At 37.1% G+C, this 22,991-nt stretch overlaps 1 protein-coding gene across 1 annotated transcript; it reads right to left on the bottom strand.

Annotated features, from left to right (window-relative positions):
• Positions 1 to 606: 606 nt before the first annotated feature.
• On the bottom strand, positions 607 to 17,895 carry FILIP1L (filamin A interacting protein 1-like). Its single transcript, XM_009703816.1, has 3 exons — positions 15,106 to 17,895; positions 1,972 to 2,150; positions 607 to 697 (listed from the first exon to the last, which is right to left on the bottom strand). Exons 1-3 carry the CDS (start codon positions 17,893 to 17,895, stop codon positions 607 to 609), a joined length of 3,060 nt encoding a protein of 1,019 aa, XP_009702118.1.
• Positions 17,896 to 22,991: the final 5,096 nt, after the last annotated feature.

Below are 22,991 nucleotides of genomic sequence, written 5' to 3'. Positions count from 1 at the left end.
TGTTTTTTTGCTCATCCATGAGTTGCTGTCCCTTCTGATAGAACTTGTTCTTGTACCAAAGATCTCTCTGATAAGCATGCCAAATTGACAGCTGCTTTTTGAAATTTGTGTTTTTTCATGTTTACAGTTGCAGAACATATAATGGTGTACTTCTGTGAACTTTACTTGGATCTGAGCATACATGATGTAGAACTTCATAGTTAACTGCAGATTTAGTGAATAAAGTTTGAAGCCTTTTCTTTTTAATATGGAAGAGTCATTCTTTAATTTCTGCATTTTGACACAAGTGTGTCTTGTAGGACACAAGCTGAAACAACTTTTCAGTAGATTGATCTTTTTAAACTTCTTTTTTTAAATACTCCTAGAGAATTTCTTGTGGAGCTGTTGAGGAAGGCATAGGTTTCTGTTGTGGGTTTGCAAAAATAAGTCATGCAGCAGTGCTAATGTGTTGTACCGTCTCAGTGGTTAAGTTAAACTTTTAGCTGTGAAATAAAAGGGAAAAAATCGGGTAACTGAATGCATCGAAATCTCTCCTTGCTTCAGCAAAAGGATCACGATTCTGGCTATGGCACTGTGATCACCACCAGCTTTTGCTTTATTTAGGAATTAGGATTTGGCAGTTCTTAAAGAAAGACCTATGTGAAAGGAGTTTTTCCACAAATTATCAGTTGAGCCATTTAGACTGGTGGAATGCACTCTGTTAGGGGAAGAAGAATGAGGGAGACATTAATACCAGGGAAATCAATTAATTTTTGTATTCTAAAACAGTAACTCGTGTTAGTTGGTATTACAGGATTCTTGGAGGGGGGTTCCTTGCAGTAATAGCATTTTGTTAGTTTTAACTTTCTAAAGTGGAACAGTGAGAAATTTTCTTGTCAGAGCAACAATGGCTATTTTTTTGAAAATTGGAAACGACAAACCTGGAGTCTCTTCTAACGTTTTGATTTTTTGTGTGTGTATGCGTTGGCTGAAAGGAAACTGAGTGAATTTTAAGTCTTTTAAAGAAGTTATGCTTTAAGAAGAGTAAAAAGGCAAATTCTCACATGAACTAGAACTACTTGTGCAAAGAGTTGGTTTGGTTACAAAAAAACTTCACTAAGAGTTATGAATGCAGTTACCTATTTTACTTGAATATGAGCAGTTGAAGGGCAAAATTGTGGAGGAATGCAAGAACAAAATTGAACTTTTGTGTAAGTCACAACTTTGTGGTAAGCTTGACACAAATTTTGATCAATTCCAAAATACTCTTTAAGTAAACTGAAATCTAAAGTCCAAAGAAAATGATGAAAGTTTATACAGCTAGTACAAACAATATCCATGTCAATTCTTGCATCTGTTTTTCTAAGATAACATCTGCACGAATGCGAGTGGGGATAATCACACTAGTTAACTCATTGAGGAGAGAATTGTTCATCTTCAATTCATGCTTTTGAAGTGATGCTTGGCACAGCGAGGAGCTCTGCGTTTCTTTTAAGTTCTATGCATTATAAAAGAGCAGATTTCTCCATACGTCTCTTCATTCTGTCTTTACTACCGAGCATAAGATACACATACTGAGACACTTCTTGACTAGACCAGCTTTGCAAACAAAATGGCACCTCCTTCAACCCTCTTCATTTGATTGACCACATGTTTTTATAAATCTACTGAGACAACATTAGTATTGTTATTTGTGGAACATGTCAAAACTGAATTTATAGCAGAAACTTATGTGTGTCTCGTGCTTCTCTACTGTGAGGGGCAGATTCTGGAATTATACCAGAAAAATGGGAGCAGAGCTTGGTCTCTGCAGACATGCAGTTACCTTTCGCTCCTAAGATTTTGGCTGTCTGTTGATGTCCTGTGATTGGTGACCATTGATGTACTGACCACGTGGATGGTTTCAGACTTTTCCCCAATGGAAACAACTACTTTGGAGATTCAGATTGCTTAAATCCATTTTACTGTCATAGATTATAGAAAATTATTTACCTTCTCCCTCCGCTTTGAAGGCAGGTTTTAGACACAGTCCTTATAATGTGTAGTTTCCCAGAACTACTGTCTTGGAGTGGTTTGTTGAGATCAGGAATTTTGACAGGTACTTTGGTTGTGCTCGCAGGCTTCGGTTTGGGGATCCGAGTTGGAATTGGACGACGAAACGCATCAGTAATCTTGAAATAAACAGAGAAAATAAGTCATGCATTAGAAAGGAGAAATAGATTGTATATTTAGCTCGTCAGTGTCTTTTCCACTTCATAAAACTAAACATGTTGCTCTTAGAACTGTTTGTCTGAACTTGCTTTCTCTCCTTGGTAATGAGAGCGTTGCTTTGTATTTAACTTGTCCACTTGATTGGTGTATATCAAAGAACCCAAATGGATTGAAACCCATTGAAACCAGAGGGGTTTCCTGTCAGCCCTCTGACTAGGGCAGCAGCCCTAGGGGCTGAGTGAGTGATGCAGTGCAAAGCCTGTGAGCTGTGTGACTTCTCTGGGTGAATAACAAAAGAACTTCCACGTGCAGAAGCAGGTCTAGATTCAGTCCTGAGTAGCAGGCAGTACCTAGCTCATGCTTTACTGTGAGAGATCATTCTTTGAAAGTGACCACAGTGTGCACAAGATTAATATATTTGTAAGACAGAACTCTTCCTCCAGAACCCATCATAGTCCTATTTAATTGCAAAGAAGTAACTAGACAAAAATAAAAAGTTAAAATGAGAACTGAAAAGGGGTGAAGGCCTGTAAAGGCAAGGAGATTGTTTGAAAGGTACTGTATCTGAAACTAGGGTTAAGCGTGCACTACCCATCAGAAAGGCTTTTTACATCACAAGCCTTTTTATATACCTTTTATAGTTGAGCAACAGAGTAAAAGAAGTTCACTGAGGTTGTGGTTTTTTTTTTAAAAACATAAAATGGAAATGGTGTTCAAATGAGGATAATACAAAACCATACAGAAACTCTGGTGAATTAAGTAGGAATAAGAATGAGCTAGGTCAAAACAAGTTTTGAGAAACAACTTCCTAGTGGCCATAAAAGTCTACGTGGAATAAATGTTTATTTAAAAAAAGGTATCAGAATTCAAAAGCCTGCCATTTGGTTGTAGATAATTTTATATGACAGGAGTTCTCAAAAGGATAAAGCTGAGCCAACATCAGATCGTTGCATGTGCTCAGTATGGAGGAATTTTGGGAAAGTTTGCACGTTACAAATGTGCTTAGTAGATCGTGAGTAAGGAAAAAAATCGACCTGGGCTAATTGAAATTTGAGAACAAAGAGATGGAAAGAATAGTAGTGATCTTGCAGAACAATGAGGTATTTTTCCAAGAGTTCTGAAGGAGATGATTTTTAAATTGCTGAATCCTTATTAGTAATGTGCAATCTGCCACTGAAATTGCTGGTGATGCTAGAGGGATGTGATGCCACTTTTAGAGTAAAGCTTCACAGAAGATTCATAGGTGTAACTGCTGAACTGATCAAATTGTAGAAATGACAACAAGAAAGAGCATGTTCACGTGCATGGTTACTAATCTGGTGACAGGAAAACATCCATGCTTCATGTTGAGGATAATGTTCAAGTATGTGTTAGTCAGATATTGTTATATAGGTATATGGTGTCAGATTGTCTCATAATGAGCTAGGCAGTGTGTGTGAATGTTCCCAGGCACTGGAACTGTAAAATTGTCAATACTTCTGAATTGTTTGAATGGTCCGCAGCCTGGATCTAACTCTGGAACAATTCTGAGGCATAGCTTGGGAGTTAACCCAGGGGAAGGTTCATTTTGAGTAGGTAGTTTGTATCTGGCTAGGCTGTTTTGGAGGCTCAGGAAGTTTCTTGTATTTTGAGCTGGCCCATGTCTTGGTGTCTGAGGGACAGATGTAGGTGCCTTTAACTTACTGTTATAGATGTGACCATGTTATGTTATGACTTAAAAAAAAAAAAAGTTATAGTGGTCTCTAACAAAAGAACCTTGGGAGAGCAAAGTTTCTGTGGAAAAAGAAGGAAAATTCTCATGGTTAAAAATTGGCAAGTGGATTCTCACAGTTAAAAAGTGGCAAATGGGTAGGAAGCAGAGCATGTAGCCAGTTTTCATAGTATAGTGGAGATGCCATCTGAGCCTTACAGACACCTGTGGTGTTCAACATATTCATAAACAGCATGGGAAGAGAGTTAGTACTGAAATGACAACATTTGTATATGATATAAAAGGGAGGGTATTAGAAGCAAGAACTGACAGTAATTCATGGTATTGGGTAACAAGGTGATAAAAATGTGTGTCAGTTCAGTGTTACCAAATGAAAAATAACATACGTAGGGAAAACTAGTTTGCATACAGTAGTAAATATGACATCTATTGTTACTTAGAACACAGGTCCTGAAGTCACTGTAAACAGTCCTCATTGCTCAGCAACTGGCAATTGTCAAACAGGTAACAGGCAGATTAGAAATTACTAGGAAAAGAATAGAAGAAAACAAAACCCATAATTTTTTAGTGTGTAAATCCAAACCATGCCTACACTGTGAATGTTTTGCAGAGTTTTGTCCAAACAACTCAGAAAAGGGTATGGCAAAATACAGAAAAAGGTGGCAAAGATGATCAGTTATGGAATGGCTTTTGCATGAAGATTAACAAGATTTTCTCTCCACTTTCTATTTTCCAAACTTGAAGAAAACAACAGAAGTAATCTAGTAATTATGGTGAATAGGAGAATTCTCTCTAATAACATGCTTGAGAGGGCATCCATTGAAGATGGATTAAAGATGAGTAAAAAGTATTTTCCCTTGAGCTATGAAACTCATTGGGATCAGCAATTTTTGAGGTGATGATATAAATTGGTTTGGAGAGAGTTTAGGCTGATTCATGGCATCTGTCAAGGACTGCTAAACACAAACACATTGATGTAGACTTCAGCTGTGGATAGCTGTAAGTTACAGAACGCTAGAGGCTGGGTTTATTACTCGGTTTACCTGTTACTTAATGTTTTTTTCATAAGCATTTACTGCTGATCACTGCCAAAGATGATACACATGGATCCTGGGTCTGAATGTGTGTAACTAGTTTAACGTTTCTATTTTCAAAATTAGAAAGTTTCAATTTGTGTAGCTTTTTTTTTTTTTTTTTTACATACATTGAGAAAGGAAAGAATTTATCTTTGAAAGCGAGTAAGGAAAAAGGAGATGCCTTTTTCTTTGCCCTGTGCTCCTTGAAGATTTTACCTGTAGGTGGCATAGGTGGCAGCGAAGTTTTTCTTTTGTAGTGCAGCCCAGTATTTTCACTAAAACTAGACTGAAACTTGTTAAATGCTGAATAAAAAAAAAAAATTAACATGCGTTTTCATGGTAGTCTTGAATTTTAACACTCATATCGTTAGTATGCAAGGGAATAAAAAAAAACAACAAACCAAAAACTGAAACAGAAAGCATTTTGCTTCGATTACCAAAGGCACTATGTTAAGAAAGAAGGAGTTGATGTTGGAGGGGATAATTGTGTTACTGCTGTGTGGCTTTCCTTGAGTATTGAGGTGGAACAATTTGCCTTGTGACTATGTGGTATGGCCTGGTAGAGGAGGCAGAGTATTGAGAATACAACAGTTGGGTGGGCTATTCCTAGCAGTGCTACTGTCTGATGTAAATTTTGAGATGATATAAAACGTACCTCAGTTTTCTAACTATAAAAAGAGTAGCCATCATTTGCTAAGCATATTGAGATGAATAGATTAAAGTATTTATGTAAAGTCTTGAAAGCCAAAGTGCAATTGTTTCTCTAAGAAAGAGTTATGGATGGGGTTTTTTGGGGGTTGGTTTTTTTGTTTGTTTGGTTAGTTTGGGTTTTTTGGAGAAGTGCTCCAGTTCAGAGATTCCATAGGGTACAAAGTAGTTGGAGGATTCTGTCTGTAGTTGATTGAACAGCAGTATTACTACTTCAAGAAGGTATTTGTAGGCCTAGATATTTACAGGTTTTGTGCATCTAACTGGTATAACAGGCTCTAAGGTCTTATTAAATCAGTGGGAGGTTAAGTGTGAAAATATCCCTGTGTTCTGGCCTATAGTTTGCATCAGCTTCCAGCTCATTAAAACTGTCATTTACAGTATGGCCTTCTGAACTGTCAGATTTCATTTCAAGCAAAAATTTTTTGGTGATTCAAAATGATGTTGTGTTTTGCAGATCTGAATGACAGTATTGAATACATCTAAATTATTATCTCTTAGTGCTGAGAGTTGCATTATAGGTCATGACTTTGTCAAAGTTTGTTCTGCTTACAGTGTTTGTATTGCTCTCTTTTGTTTGTGTTACAGTTGCTCATAGCCACAGTAACAGAATTGATGCAACTCCTGGCATAGGCTCAAACTTGAGGATAACAGTGGATTATAGGGCTTTTTTCCTATGTGAATAAACTATACCAGTGTTAAGTTTCTGTGCCAGGACAACTAAACTTGCACTTCGTGATTGTACCAATCTAACTCTGTAGCTGTAACTTCTATTGTAGGCAGGGGTTTACAAACTGTCCATCTAGTTCTCTTCCTCCTCATTCAGTGCTTAAAAATTGGTTTCTTTTTCATCGTTCCTGTTATATAAATTCTAGAGAGGAAAGGCTGAATAACTTAAATTTAAGGAACACACGTGTTGACACTTAACTTTTTGAATTTAATTACATGTGTAGCTAGATCAAGGACTAAACTTTGTTTATTTTTTAAAACTTGGTACTTGACAAAATTGAATCTCAGATGTGAGTTCAAAAAAGAACATTTTGGATCTGTTAACTTAAGCTGCTGTTAGATGTACCTCTAAAAAGGGAGTAACGTGGGAATTATCTAGAAAGCACTTGGAAGTAGTTGTGCGGTTTTCCTTTACTTAACGTATCTTAACACAGTTAAGTAAGTATCAGCAAATAATTACTGCAACAACAAAGACAACCACCCCCAAAGACATTAAACTAGCCACATTTTTGACAGGAGAAGATTATGTGGTATGTCTGTCTGTAAATATAACAGCATCATGTTAGTTTAAGGTGTTGGACTCAGAAAATGCCAAAGTTTTTGTCAATAGTTGTAGAAATAAGCAGTTAAAGCTCATTTTCAAGGCAAGCAATGATCTAAGAATCAAGAAAGCTGCAGTTTCGTAAGGATCTTTAACTTCCTCAGTTTTAAATTAACTTCTGAAGTTAATTTAAATAAGTTAAGGTGATATCAATAGCCTGTAGTAGGAATTGACAGGAGAAAGGGTGTTAGAGTGAGAACTCATATGCGGTGGCTGTGTTTGTTATTTCACAGTGAATGACAGCAGGTACTTCAGGGATGCCATGGGTGACAGTTGTGGAATTTTCACGCATGACTCTGAAAATGGCCCTTCTTCATTTCAGAAAGTCAACTCAGAAAGCGTGCTCTGAAATATCAGTATATATATTCCATAGACACTTTGTTTCTTGTTTGTTTTTGTTTGTTGTTCCCCACCACCACCACCCCCCAGGCACAGAAGTGGCTTATCTGTTATTTATATGGGCCATCAGGTATTTTACCACAATACGATGCTTGCTTTCTGAGGAGTGGGCTAAGGCAAGTGTGGGCAGGGGGTCAAGGAGGAAAAATACATCTGTTTCTGCACTGTTCAAGTAGTTCTCCTGCCTTTAGTCCTAATCTGAGCAACACTGGCATTTTCGACTTTAGTGAAAGTGGCCAGGTGATGGTGCTGAAGATCCTTTACACGTTAGTGTGCATGTCTGTGTGTGCACAAGCATGCCTGCTGCCAGACTTAACCTTGTTCCTGGATGATTGAATGCAGTCAGAATGTAAGCCAGGTCTGCAAGTGAGAATGAGTTAAGATTAAGCGATAAACCTGAATATTCCCTTTGGTCTCCAAACAAGACAGCTTTGGCTGAAATTTCTGATTCGGCCTCCTCAGCTGCACAGAGCATTTGGATATTTTCTTTTTTTTTCACTAGGTCCTGGCAACTGTGTAAGCAGGAGCAGTATAAATAAACCTTATACTTACTAATGTTGGTAAGACCTTAGCCAGAGTATTATCTGGCTTGGGCCACTGCATTGTCACACCATTATAAACAGCTCTGCAGCAGTTGTAGTACTTGAGCAATTAAGTGGGAGAGCAATTGGGTTTGTTTAATCCGAAGAAAACAAAACTGAGGAAAGAAATGATAATTGTCTTCTAATACATGAAAGTTTGTTGCAGAGAAAATAGTTTTTGAAGTCCAGTGGAGGGAAAGGAAAGTGAATACTGGAAATTTAGTTTAGAAATTAGCAAGATTCTTAATGGCAAGAATATTTCAACCCTGTTACAGATTGCTGAGATAACTGTGAAATTGTCATTGCAGACGTTTTTTAGAACAGGATGACCCAGACATTTGTTTTGAAGGGTTTAAGTCAATTAATAGTAAGGGAATAGGCTGGAAAGTTGTCCTGAAGTCCCTTTTAAATTCTCATTTTCTGCAATTTCTACTCTCCTGCAGATACTTGGCCTATTACAGCACTCTTGATTTCAATAATATGACCTATTTGACAGAAAAATCTATATTAGAAATAATTTCCATATATGTGACATGATTTGCACTCGTGTACCCAAATTAGTCATCGTGGTCTTATTTTCTGAACACGAAGTTTAAATCTACTTTCTGGTGGTGGGGAGAGAGAAGCACAGTTGGGCAGAGTTGGAGGCAGAAGTTGTATTCCTAATTACTAAAATTCTGCTATGTGCCTTGTTTTTTTTGGGATGTGTCTTTACAGGGAAATTGATAGTCTTCTCAAGAAAAGATACTTTAAAGATTCATTTTTGATAATTTGCAAGATGCAAGGAAAGGTGGGGTTATGTTGTGGGTCAACTGCCCTAGGACAAGGATTTACCTGGGACTGGTTGATCAATATCCCCATGCAGCTGGCTGTTCTCTGAAATGAACAGTTGGTTGCTGTTAGTTCTCTTCCCTTTGCCCCTTGAAACAAGGAGGGATCTCGGGCACCTTGCTAGGACACCTAGGGTCCCTAAGAACAGTAGTAGCATGACCTTTTTAAATACTAAACACACTGCAATACTAATTCTGTCCAGGAGAGGGTAGTGCCGGCACTTAAATGCTTCTGCTGGTGCTTAACCTAGTGTTTTTATAGAATACATTATTTTACAAATCTGTGTGAGATCATCAGTTCACTTGATTTAAAGCTGTGCTGCCGTTTGTTGAGTAAGATTCTTGGCAGTGCTTATTATTCTGTACAGATTGTGGGCAGGTAGGGATATATGTGTTTGGGTAGGTCTAAGTATGCAGTTTTTAAAGACATTTGGAACTGTGCTCATACCTACACATACCTTTTAACGTGAAAACGTCTTCAGTATCAATAGTGTCTGTTCAAAACTTCGAATATATTTTTCCCGTATTAGTTAATATATATTGTTGAAGAAGCATAGGAGGGTAACCAAGTTGGGCCCAAATGTATTCTGCATGGAGAAGGAAAAAGAACCCTCTGCTTTTACCATCGTGGCTTTTTTTCTGTTTGGGAGCTGGCTGTTGTCCTCTGTGAAGGCCACATTTAAAGGTGTGTTAATCAGAGTCCTATTTTAAATATATCTATATATTAAAAATGTTTCTCTGTATAAATTATATTTTTAAAAAAATATACCTTTGGTCCAACCAAGGTTGGTATTTCTACAGGATAAAACTTAAAACATAATAACTTGAGTATGAGACAATCGAGGATAAGAAATGCTAGATTCTAATCATGATTGAACCTGCCTTGCTGTAATTTTGCACAAGTTGATTAACTTCTCTCCTAGAAGAGGAGTAATTTCTTCTTACTAGCCCAGAAGGATGTTAATAGGACTGATGAATGTTTGTTGTATATTTGGAGTGCTTTGTGATGTGTTTGCATGCTAGATTGTGTCTCTTCAGACAATAGCGGTAGCATCTAAGCTGATGGGACCAGGGCTTTGGCAGTGATTCCAGTATAAAGTGCTCATCCTCTTTGCTTGCCCCTTTGGTTATGCTGATGTAGCTCTTTTGTAGAGCTGTGCTGTGAAATGGATCCTGGTGTTTTGTTGTTGGTTTTTTTTTTTAGTGTAGATTTGTGGAGTGTGGTGTTTTGTGGTGTGAGTTTTTATTTATTTCTTTATTTTTAAATTCAGGTTAGTTTCTTGACCTAGTTCACAGTGCTGCCTTCCTGATGACAGCATAACCAAAAGGGCAGTATTTTCTGGTGTGGGATATGGTAGGGGTAAGAAAGGGGAGGAAGCTTTTTTGACCATCTCTATATGAAGACCCTGTGATCTCAGGCCACTTCTTGGCAAGTGGACAGTCATTGAATAAAACAGGTCTTTCCTCTTGTACTCAAAAATCTGTTTCCCAAGAGTACTTTGCTTAGTGATCAGAGGAGAATCATGTTCAGTTGGCAGCTCTGATATTTGAGTCTTTGTGATGCCCACAGTATGGTGGATCATTGGGTGATGTGCTAGCTGAGAGAATTCTTGGAGTCACTGACTGTAGATTTGTGAAAACACTTCATGCTTCTTAAATTTTTAAGGTTGGTCTTTTTTTTTTTTTTTAGCAGTTTCCCACTTAGAGTACTTGGTGTTAATTTTAAAATGTCTTTATACACCCACTCGTGCTATACTTGAACCATAAGATCTTTTTCTCTTCTGTTTCTTGGTAACATAATGTTTTGGTAGTCTTTGCTTAAGCCTGGAGATGAGGCAGTTGTCAGTTTTTGTTTTGCCTGTCTCAATATCTGTTTCCTAGGGACATAGTCATCCTGCAGATGGTTGCTCAGTTTCCATCACCTAACCCTGCAACATCCATTCAATCTTAATCAGAAAGTAGTGCTGTACAACTCTGTTTCTGGTTATTTTTTTCCCCGGTGTGAGGAGCATGCCTTCTTAAGCCTTCTATGAGATATTTACATACAGATTTTTTTCTTATTACAGTGTTACATTCTGTCCCCAGACACCATGTTGTCTACGGTACTTTGGATCAGGAGGACTAGTTGGCTGCTCCTGTAATTTTTGTCAATTCTATTTCTTAATTAGCTACTTGAGGGAGGTTTTTAAATAACTTGAAATACTACCTCTCAGTTGATGGATGGGCACTTTGCTTTCAGAATACCATTATTGCTTCTTATTCTCTTCTTTTTTCCTTCTCCTTTTCCCTCCCTCCCCTCATCCATCATCACTGTAAGGGTAAAAATTACAAATATTTCTTCTGAAATATTTAATCACATAAAAGGAATGACATAAAAATGCTAGGCACAGAACTGTTTGTGCTGCCCTTACTTGTATTCCTTTGCTTGCTTACTGAAATAAAACTGAAAAGATTAAGGAATTGGGCTGATAACTTATGCCAGTTTTTATCAATTAATTCTCCCTTTCTTTTCCTAAGGATTTAACTCAACATCCAGGGGAAAGGGTAGCTTTTTTAGACTTCAGAGGAGATGCTTGCTAAGAGTTTCGGAGAAGAGAAGCATTGATATTATGATCTGCTGAAAACTGCTTTTACGCTGTCTTTCACAGTTTAATCCATCTGATATATGCTACTTATTTTGTGGCCGTATTTTCCTTTAACATTTCATTACATCATTACATAGCTGTCCGATTTTAGGCTTTTGGGCAAATGCTGAAAACAAAAGTGTTTCAGCCTCCAAATTAACAGCAATACTTACCATTTATGGAATACTTGAAACTCCTAGAAAAGCTACCTTACTTGATTGAATTTTAATACAATTATGCTTGATACTTTTGTTCGGAGTGTTTAAATCGATTTGCAGACAACTCTGTTTTCTACTTGCTCTGCTGTTTTCTCTTTGTCTGCCAAGGAAGTAGGTAAATATTCCCACTCGGCAAAATGGAAATAATCTGAAATATGAAATGGGTGATCTGAACAACTTGAGATTAGTTTGTAAATTCGTAATTTGAGTCCTTAAGCTATGCTTCCTATTTGTTATTTTCTGATAAAATTACAGCTAACTTATTTCTGTTCAAACAGTTAAGTAGGTTTCAGCTCTGAACAAATATATCCAGGTATTTATTTTCTCTGCTTTGTGCTTTGGAATAGATCTTGGGAATTTGAACAGAACAAACCTGGTTTATTCTGCAAACCTTATTTTCAGGCAAAATTATTTGATTTTTCATCTGTTGAAATGAATGACAAAAATTCCACTGTGAAGTCAATGAAGATCTATACATAGATTGGTTCATCAGCAGGAGAATGTAAAGCATTCCTTAATCAAGGTGTGTTTTTAGGAAACGTAACGAGTTCGTTTACAGGCAGTGGTGATGCTTCTTACTTAAGAGCTAATGTTCATAAGTGGCTGCTTCCTTTGTATCTTGTTAATTGGACGGTCACTGGTAAACCATAATGAGTGTAAGGATTAAGACAGGAACAGAAGTACTGTCCTGTTTAATAATTAAACTTTTAAGTGCTGTGAACTCTCACCTAGGTTTTGTATTCAAAACTTAGCTTTAAACTCTGAATGTCCTTATTCATAATAGCTTGGCAATTGTCCAAAGGACTAAGTGTGCTTATTGCTATGTCCTGATTTGTGCATTGCTTTTATAAGACGTTTTAATACATGGCCAGGTGGATAACGATCAACACATTTCTGTGTGTTTTGGAATGCAAGTATCAAATGAAATTTTTTTTTTCTACGAGATTTTTAAGACCAACTGGAGAAAATATTACTGTTTCTGGAGGACAACTGTTAATCCTTTAGTTTTTGGAGAATCTGGTGTCTGTTAGTACACAGGCAAGCATGTACTTCAGACACAGTTATTCAGTACTGTGCTTGTAATGTGTCCCTGCAGAGATCTTGGGTATGGATCAGCAGGATATGCAGTATCCCAAATTCTAGAAGTACAGAGAACATGTTTTGAATGGACTTGTTTTTGATTTTGAATGAACCCTGTGGCTAAGAATGTATAACGTGAATGTAGTTAAGTAATTTGTTTGTATAATTAACACACTGTAAAATTATAATAATCTTGGCTTGCCTGAGTGCTGGCTGCTGTCTGGATCAGTAACTTTGGCTAAAGTCAGTGGGAGCCAAAGTTTGCTTTGCAGGATAAGACTATGTACTTCTGACCCAGATCTTAGTCAGATCTCCCTTTTGCAGTCATTGGAGATAAACTGAGACGACAAGTAGGAAGGACCGCTTATGAAGCCCAGTAACTTCAGGAGATGCTGTATCAGGTTATGCATTACATTAAGCTAGGCTTGTGCGGGTCCACATTTTTGTCTTTTTAATATTGCCACTGCTCAACTGTAATACATTTGTTATATCCATTTCTACCACATGTCTTATGATTTAATATTTTTTTCTTCCTATTGTTAATTTTACTGAGGAGAAAGTGTGTATGGGTGGTGGGCTTTGCTTTTCAATAGAAACTGTTCCTTCTAAAATCAGTTACTACCTACAGTTGTAATCATTTAGATCCATCAAAAGGACTTAAAATGATAAAAGTCCCCTTGTTATGTGAAAGCGTGTGCCAAAGTCCTTTACTGAATCAGTTGCTAAGTTATACTGCAGAAATGTTTTTTCTCTAGATAATGTTAAGCAGAATAGAGATAAGGGTCTAGTGCACAGGGACTTTCTGCTTACTTGCAAAGTTCCTGTTGATAAGAAGTTTGAATTTTTTTAAAAATAATCCCCCTGCCTCCAAAGGGCGTAAGATACATAGGCATTTAACTTTTTAGAATAAGAAGCAACTGTTCCCATTTACATTTGCAGTTTACAGCTTTTGAGAAAAAGACATTTGAAAGTGCATTCCAGGTCTTTTGGTCTGATTCATGTTCAATGTGGAATTGGTCCACTGCTAGCAGTATTTTCTGGGAGGTTAAGATTGACTACTTGGCACATGTGTAAATGACAGAATTGCATACATTGCTGTCCTTTTTTTAAGCACTAATACTGTATCCATCATTGAAATATCTTAACCTATTTTGTCCATTCTGTATGGTACTCCTATTTATCCTAGTCCTAAAGGCCTACATGTTTGGACAGTTCATCTAGTACTACTTCTTAATGCTGCTGTCAAGCTTTCTCTGTCTATTACATGAAAAACATGAAGGTATGCCATAGTTTGCTAATCTTGTTTCTTCTTCAGTGTATCTGTGTGATGCTTATTGTACACTGAACTGATGGCTAGTAGCTTAGATGAAATTTGAATGTTGTGTGTGAATCCATTCTTCCAAGTCATCCTTTAGGAATGTAAGTGTTGCTATTTATTGTTTTACAGTTTACGTAAATGATTGTAGTTTTCTGTTGTATTGGGAAAAAACCGTTTGCCTTGTTTGGAGAGAATCATTTTGTGATATAAGCTTCTGAGCTTAGTGCACTTATAAGAAAGGTTTACAGGAAAGTTTAAAAAGATTTTTAACCGAACAGTGTTTAAAAAAAAAAACAAACAAAAAAACCCCAAAAAACCCACGAAAAACCAACAAAAAACAACCAACCAACCAACGAAAAACCAAAAACCAAACAGAAAAACAACAAACAAAAAAACCCCACAAAGGACCAAAAAGTGGTGGTTGTACTCTGGAACATATCATGTATGCATCATAAATTTGTAATAAGATACAGTACATAATATTTTGAGCGTTTGTGTGTGATGTACTGATAATTATCTGAAATGAGAGGGCTAGGAGGAGTTGGGAAATAGCAGGGAAGATAATGAATCAAGTCTTATCTGAAGTTAGCAGGCAATATTATGGCTTAATTCAAATTCTACTGTACATGCAAAAAATACAAAACACACATAACAAACAAAAATATTCTGCAAGCAGTGATAAAAATAATCAATTATTTACTGGTTTTGTAATGTTAAAGAATTTTACCAAGGCAAGTTGCAGTCAAAAGTTACGTGAGTTATTTTGAAAATGGAAATACATAAAGATGCATTTATACAAGTGCAAGACTAAATATTTTACATAACTGTATTTCAATGAGAAGATATACAGTAAGTGCACACTTGATAACACTAAGCAGGCAAAACTTAACGTTAGTTCCATATACTGTTGTATAGTTCATGCACAGATCTCTCCCAAAGTAAAGAGGCTGTTCCAAATAATTCTTGCTGGGATGAAAAACAGGATGGGTTGCTGGTAAGGGTGTCAGCATGGATGGGGGTCAGTTATAGACATTACTTACTGTAATTTGTGATTGCCGTGGAAGAGGAGTGGCTGTTGGTGTGATAGTAATACTGCTGGTGATTTTATTGGTGGGCTTACTGGGTAGGCCATTAGCTAGTGCTGGAGTTCTGTTGTCTTGCACTGCATTACAAGGGCTGATGGGCTTGGAATTGGTGAGAGCTTGGACGTAAGGACTTCCTAAATGGATGTGGATTTTGTTATCCTCAGTAGTTATTACACTTGATCCTGTACTGTTAGATCTCTGAAACTGCCATGATGACTGCCTGTCTGGGGATACTCTAAAAACAGCATGCTTGGCTCCCATTTCCAAAGGCTCTGAGGAGAGTATTTGTTCCTGAGAACATGAGCCTGGTAAAGCCAAAGGGGACATTGTTCTTTCAGGAGTTAAAGAACCGCATGATTCAGGAGTTTGAGATCTTGCAAAAGTAGCCATAGTAATAGGAGAAATTACTTGCTCTGGGCTCATGTAACCTTCTGCTGCTTTCGATTTTACAGGTGTTAAGGAAGCATTTTGAATAATGGTTATTCTTTGCTTTGGAGTGCCACAGTTGGGTATAACTGCTGTGCTTGTGTAGCAGTGAGGACTTTCAGTGGTAGGACTAGTTATTTCAAGCGTTGCTGTGTTCTGTCCATGGTCTGGAGTTACTTTTATGTGAAGAGGTTGGCCAGGTGTATGGCTTAGCACTAGGTCTCCAGTCTGTGCACAGTTTCCATTTTGTTTTGTATGAATCCTTCCATTTTGAGGGTGGCTTTCTTTGGATTTCATCCAAGGAATCCATAATTTTTTGTTCACGGCATTTGCAATGGATGAGTTGCTTTTGAAAGACATGGTTTGTTCCTCCTCGTTGTTGTCTTTGCCCTCATTGTCGCTGTCTTCATATAGCTGCCCATTTATGACTGTTTGCTCTAAAGGCATGAGGGTTTTGTAATCGGGTGGTTCATTGTCTGCTGGATCTGTCTGGACTTCTTTAGAAAATACTTGCAAGTCAGAAGTTCTCCTTCCATTGAGACTGGGCCTGAAGTTCTTGCTGAAACGTCTGTACCTCTCCAGTTCTTTCGTGAGGCTTTCTATTTCTCTTGCTAACTCCTTGTTCTTGTTCTCTTGCTGGAGGAGTTTCTTCTGTAAGACTGCATGATCACCTCGGAGGTGACAGATGAGGTCTTCTGTTGCCATGTGTTCATGAATTTTCTCTTTCAGTGCATCTACTTCTCTGGAAAGGTGACTTGATTTAGCTTCCTCTTCTTTGAGCTTCTTAAAAAGGCGCTGCTCTTGATTGGACTCTGCCTTTTCTGTTAATTTATACCTAGCCACTTCCATTTTTACAGCCTCCAGCTCCTCTGATAGGAGCTTGGCTCTGTCCCTTTCGTTGACGTATCTTCGTTCTAGAGACTCAAATTCATCTTCAGTTTTCATAAGATCATCTTCTATGGCCTTCATTTCTTTCAGCTTCTGCTTAAGCCTTTCAACTTCTTGAGAAAGCTCTTTGATTTTGTTGTTTTCCTGCTGCAAGGAGGTGCTGGATTTAGTACTCTCCTTAAGTTTATTTTTAAGAAACTCTTTTTCAACGGCTTCCAGTGACTGAAGTCTTTTTCTTAGTATATTCACTTTGGAAACAAGATCACTTCCTTTCTCCTCTTCTGCTTTGAGTTTGTTTTTCAGTTCATCTCTTTCTTTTGTAACACTGGACACTTTTTCCTCTGCATCAGATTTTGATTTCAGTGCCTTTTTACTTTCCTCAATTAGTTTTTCTGTAACGGACATCATTTTATTTTGTTCCACCTGAAGCTGAGAAGTTGCAGCTTGCAGCTTTTCTTCTGTTTGCCTTATTTTTTCACCCATAGTTTTTCTCTCATCCACAAGCATCACTGTTAGACTTTTCAGCTTTGTTAAATCTTCTTTAAGTGTAAACTCAGTTTTTTCTAACTTACTTTCAATTGCTTCAAGCTCACCAACCCTAGCTTTTAAGCCATCCAACTCATGGGACAACTGCTTTGTTAACATTTTTTCTCTTTCTAGGTTGCATTTCAGGGAGTAACATTCCTGTTTACTCTTGTTGAAAGCATCTTCTAATTTCTCCAGCTCCATAATTCTTCTGTTGAGTTTGTCAACTTCCCCTTTAAGGTTCTTGCTCTGTGATGCTTCTTTTTCTAACTTTCTATTAAGTTCTCTGCACTGATCTTCCATTTTTATAAGCTCTTCATCTTTTCCTTCCATCTCCAGCAGTCGTTTCCGTAGTTCTTCTACTTCGGTCATAAGCATGGAGTTCCCACACTCTCCCTTATTTATCTTATCCCTTAGGTCTTGCAGTTCTTCTTCTGCTTTTCGTAAAGATTTATTGGTCTCTTCCAGCTCATCGATCTGTCGGCTGAGAGCAGTTAATTTTAACCGGAGCTGACGATTCTGACTGTCTTCATTGGTTAATTTGGCCATCATGACTTCTTGGTCTTGGCAAATCTTACTGCATTGGGCTTGAAGTTCAGCCTCCAACCTGCTGGCTCTCAGTTCCTCTTCTTGGACTTTTGCTTCAGCAAAAGCCAGCTTCTCATGTGCTTGTTCTGCTGAAGTGGTTAATTCTTGAATTTTTTGACTTTGTTGATTCAACTGCTCAGTGAGTCTTTGCTGTTCATCCACGACCGTTAAAGCAAAGGATTTCAGTTTAGTCAATTCTTCTTTCAGTTTAGCTATTTTCTTGTTGCTTTCCTTTTCTTTTTTTGCCTGATACGCTGTTTCTTGTTCAAGAAGCTTTTTCAATCTGTGGGAGGGAATAATATTATATTTTGTAGCCATTTTAACAGGGATTTAAAAACATACTTGAAATATTATGACGTCTCTGCCAGATGTGCATGAACATCCACTTGTACTTGTAACTAACTACAAGCAGACCTCTCTCTGTAGCATCATGGGTAAGTGCCCACAGGCCTTACGTTCTGCTCAGAAGTTCTTTTGTAATGAGCACTTCAATATGATCATTTAGACTTAACAACTTCAGTAATTATATGTCTTTGACTACATTTTCAGCTTTTCATATGTATCACTGCAACACAACATTTTGGTACTCTGCACTGAAAAAACACTGATCTTGGCTGTCTGCTGAGGCTAGGTACATGCATGCAGAGTTTGGTTTTGGGGTGGTTTTGTTGGTTTGGGTTTTTTTTGTGTGTTTGTTTTTTGTGTGTGTTGGGTTTTTTTTGGGTTTTGTTGTTTTTTTTTAAGAAATGTGATTATCATAGTGGTTGAGAAACCAAATCAGTGCAGCCCGCAAGGGCAGGTATAATTTACAGCATCATAAACCTCCTAATAACTTAAAGTTACTTACAAACCATCCTGATGTTTTCTGATTAAACCTTATGAGTGTTAAAGTATGTGAAGGAAATGTAGCCCCACAAGGCCAGTGGTCAGGTTGCATAATGTCAATTTCTAAGCAGCACATCACAGCAAAACTAAACGTTGTAGGTAAGTCAGTCCTCAGTGAAAATGCAGGCCTTGTGACCTCATATCATACATACACACACAAGAACTGCAGTCAGCAGATAAACACGTATTCAGGTTGTGCCTTTTGAACTTAAGAAATCCCAAACGTCTTGCTGTCTGTTAGGCTTGGATTCGGTCTTACATCCAAAACTTGCAGATACATCTAAAGGCAACCTTATTTTTACATGATTCTTGAAGATTTTCATAATGGTTTTCAAAAATTAGTTTTACAAGTTTATGTTAGTACTCAGTCTTTACTGAGATGCAACATACTTAAACTTGTTAGAGACTTGGGATCAGGTTGTGCATTTGTTTATATAAGATCCTAAGAAACCTCCAAATACCTCAAATAATTAGGCTTTTTTGTAGACTTTGTCACGGAGATGTTTGTGTAGTTGGTCTGAGGCATGATTAGGTTTGGCCAGCACATCCGCCTCCTTTCAATTAGATTTTTTCCACAGCCAACCTATAAGTATATTCTGGTATTAAAGAAAAATCTGAAAAACCCATGTTGAAGTTATAAAGTATCAGAATTTGTCTGTTTCACTGTTGTTCATATGTATGGTATGTCTCCAGTTGTATAGATCATGCGAGGGAAATGAGTTGCGTATCAGGACTGTACTTGCACAAAATGACTGCTTCAGCACTCATTAGCTGAGGTGCCTTGCTTTTTTTAGGTTTTTTCCACCTCTGAAAAATGGTGACAACTCTCTAGAAGTTGCTGCTGAAACCTAAGATTCCTGTTCCACATTTGTCTCTGATCACTATTGTGATGTCCTTGTCCAGGTGGTGAGTCTTTACAGCTTCCCACCAACAAGTTCCTGTTGCAGCCATCCTTTTAGTTCAGGAAGAGCTTAGATAACAGCTGCCTTTGCACAGCTCTTTATTAGCTGTTGACTGACTGGGGGCCTTATTTCTGGGCATTTAATAGGCTGCCTCGGCAGCATCCCCTTTGGCAGCATTGTAGCTTTCCTGCACGGAAGTTCCTGCCAGTCTACAACTGCCTATCAGACTCGTCTGATTTAATGGTGGTATTGTGTAGAAGTCTACGACTATGAAATTTCTTACAACGTCTTTGCCATCCCCATTGTTTTTATTTTAGTGCATAAGTTGCACTATATTGAATGTAATGAAATGCTTTATAGGAAAAATTGATGGAATGCCAAGTAGCAATAAACAGAGTTGATATCAAAGACTTAAAGCAGCCCCAAATTCTTTACAACAGTCAATTAACGTAGTGGGGAAAACAGACATGAAAAAGTGTAAGTGGAGAAGGAGGGGTTCGCAAGATGAGGTTGAAGGAATGGTGCTGGTTGAGAGAACAAATAAAGGGGGAGAAGACTGCACCATCTTCAAAGGCAGCTTTTTACTGTATTGTTCATGTATAAACTTTTGTACGCTTCTCAGTGCTACTTGCAGTTTGAATTCTTTTTAGTGTAAAAAAAATATCTCTCTTCCCTCCCCACCCTTGCCTCTAAATGCTTTAGTAGTGAAGTTCAATTGGTGATTTACCGTTGCCATAGATACAAAACCATAACAGAAGCATAACTAACAATTTCATTTGGAACTAACTCATTTTTTGTATGTGCATGAAGTTAAGACATCTTACATTAATACTGTTAAAATAGACTTGGGCTCGTTAGCATTTTATTTATTTTAGCTTGCTTCCCTGTAATTTATTTTTGTAAGGCATATTTAGCTGAGGTGATTAAATCTTAAATTAATCGATGTTTTACCCAACATATCTGTATTAACTAGTTGATATCTATGTGACCAAATTGCAAGGGTTATTTGAACGAAAGTGCCTAAATTACTGGTATCTGACCTGGATCATTTGAAAATCCTTCTCAGTTTATATGGAGATTCTGTTTCTTTGGTCATGCCAAAAGACTTCAGGGTATTTAAAAATGTTTCCTTCATTCAAAAGATAAAATGCAATTTTAAGATTCAAACAGAAATACAAACAAATATTTCTAACCCCTGAGATCTATTTCTTTAAAAAAACCCACTTCTATAAAATTACTTCGTTGAAGTTAAGTTACAGAGCATAGTGCAGAAGCTGTGAGTGAAAGAATTTTAATGTGTTTCTAAAAAAGAAGAAAGGGATGTATTAAGCATGGTAATTTTTTTTTTTTACTGTGTAGTTAAATATGTTTTTGGACTTGTTTTTTGATCACTGTATGCTTATTCATGTATTCCTATATAGAAATATTAATGTATTCCTATACAGAAAATGCCCTCGACAGTGCTGAATAGATAATGATTTCTTGGACAGAGTTGAGATTGATACTGTAAGAAGTCAACTGGGAATCCATTAATACTTGCAGAAGAATTTTTCTTTGGCTGCTGAATTCCTCTTTCATGGTTCAGTAGGTCACAGCAACTGTGTCTGCAGACATGCGCTTAGAAATAGAAGAGGACCCTAAAATCTTTAGAGTCTTTGGTGGTGTGTTTTTTTTGGTTGGTTGCTTTGTTGTGGTGTTGTTTTGTGGGATTTTTTTTGTTTTGTTTTTAATTCCTTGGTTGATTTTGGTCAGCTTTTTTGGGGAACCTGACTTCTGCAGGTCAGGGCTTGATTATGTGTATCATTTGAATTAAGACAAATCACATGTTTAATTGAAGAAAAGCTGTAACTGATAATAGCACTTTGTGATACTTTGCATACTTTTGTGACAGAAAAAAAATACTCTGTGTTGACTTCATCCAAAATGCTCTATTCCTGAAGAAGAGTATCCAGAGTATCTGAGAGAGCAATTTTACCAAAAATATGCAAATGTGAAAAAAAGTTGGCTTGAAAAAAATATTTTAAAAAAAGATCAGGCACTCCACTATCCAAGAAAATATTTTTATCATTTCCATTTCCAGTTGAATTTCGTGATCATGTAGTTTTATATTAGGCAAAGGTAGGTATATAATTTAGTCAAAGCTTTTCACAGATAATTCCAAGCAGTTGACTTCCTAGGACTACAGGAACCCTTTCTGAATCCAGACCGGCAAAAACAGGCATTGGAAATTGTTTTTATGAACATGAATGTTAGGTAGTTAAACAGAGTCAGGGCAGTGTCTTACTGATTTTTCTTCAGAGCTTCTGTTTTATCTTACTGCTTTATTACAACTTACTATTGTACTTGTTTGCAATACCAGTTGCCTGTTGGTTTTTTTTTTTATTTCCTTGAAGAAATTGTATGTGTCAGCTCTCCTCTGTTCATTGTAATCACTTTTCTCGGTATGCATAGTGTAGCTTCTTGGTGCTAATATCATGCATTCAATCATGTTGTCTTGTTTTCCAAATTTTTTTCCAAGTGCATATAGCTTCGGTTACAGTATATTATATTTAGCAACATGATGACTATATGTTCTCTACAAGACATGGGGACTCCTAAAACAGTTAATTGTCTTGGTGTCATGTCATATCAGTTTGTCTTTAAGTGGGGTTTTCTGTTGTCATAGGGGGACCTGTATGATGTTGATATTGTTTCATTTATGTTTTTACAGGATTCTAAGGAAGTGGCTTTTCCTTTGAGTTTCAGGGAAACTAAAGAAAGCATGGGAGACTGAGATTGCGAGACTGTTATTTTTTGATTTTGGGGGTTTGTTCTAGAATGAATCATTATTCTTGGAATACTAAGAAAAAAATGATGATTTTTTTTTTCCTTTAAGCAATCTTGTATTGATAATTTTAGAAAAGGCTGCGTTCTGTAAAGATGCAACTGAAATAGGTGTTGGTTTGTAAAGCTGTACTTTTATCATTCCTTCCAAGGTATCGAGGAGATTGTAATATATGTCTTATCTTTATTTTTATCAGATCGTTCTGCAGAAATGACTGAGATTTTGGATTTCTGTGACTTTCTCTTTTTTCATATGTATCAAATGGATATACATCTCATAAAAATGCATGTTTTTATCTAGCTCATGCTGTTCACCCTTCCCCAGGTAAAAGACGTGGCTTACTAGAGGTTCTGCAGGTTATAACATGGAGACTGACTTCTAAAGTTTTTGGACGTGTACTTGAATTTCCCCCTGTACAATGCAAATAAAAAAACTGAACTGAAAGCTTTCAAATGTAGGTGAAGTCATGCCTCTTTGTCTGAGGCATTCTTCCCAGTTAGCAATAAACTATGGTCTGGCCTTTAGTAAGAGAAGAAAAATGCTTCATCATTCCTGGTAAATCTTACATGTTGCTGTAATTTTTGACACCAATGCAGTTAAATATTTATTTTTGGAAGAAAGCCAGTCTGTCTGTGCTATCCACAGTTGATTGCAACAAAATTTGGGTTTGGTAAAATGGATTTCTGGTCTTGGGGTGGCTATGCATTTTTTTTTCTTTGCCTACAATTCTACTTATTGATGTGTACTTTTTATGAAGACATACGTTATGGCTGGTTTTATAGCTATTATCTTTATTAATGCTT

The sequence above is a fragment of the Cariama cristata genome, unplaced genomic scaffold, assembly GCF_000690535.1.
Source record: "Cariama cristata isolate BGI_N322 unplaced genomic scaffold, ASM69053v1 scaffold6247, whole genome shotgun sequence".
Taxonomy (NCBI): Eukaryota; Metazoa; Chordata; class Aves; order Cariamiformes; family Cariamidae; genus Cariama; species Cariama cristata.
Note: the sequence above shows the minus strand (reverse complement) of the source record. Positions and strands in the feature narration are given on the sequence as shown.

Excerpts from the sequence above, each read along its gene's own strand:
- FILIP1L (XM_009703816.1), bottom strand. The coding sequence starts at position 17,895 with ATGGCTACAAAATATAATATTATTCCCTCCCACAGATTGAAAAAGCTT. Across the intron at positions 2,151-15,105 it reads CACGGCAATCACAAATTACA|ATTACTGATGCGTTTCGTCG; the intron begins GTAAGTAATGTC and ends GTTTATTTCAAG. Across the intron at positions 698-1,971 it reads CTTCAAAGCGGAGGGAGAAG|AGTGCATTCCACCAGTCTAA; the intron begins GTAAATAATTTT and ends TTCCCCTAACAG.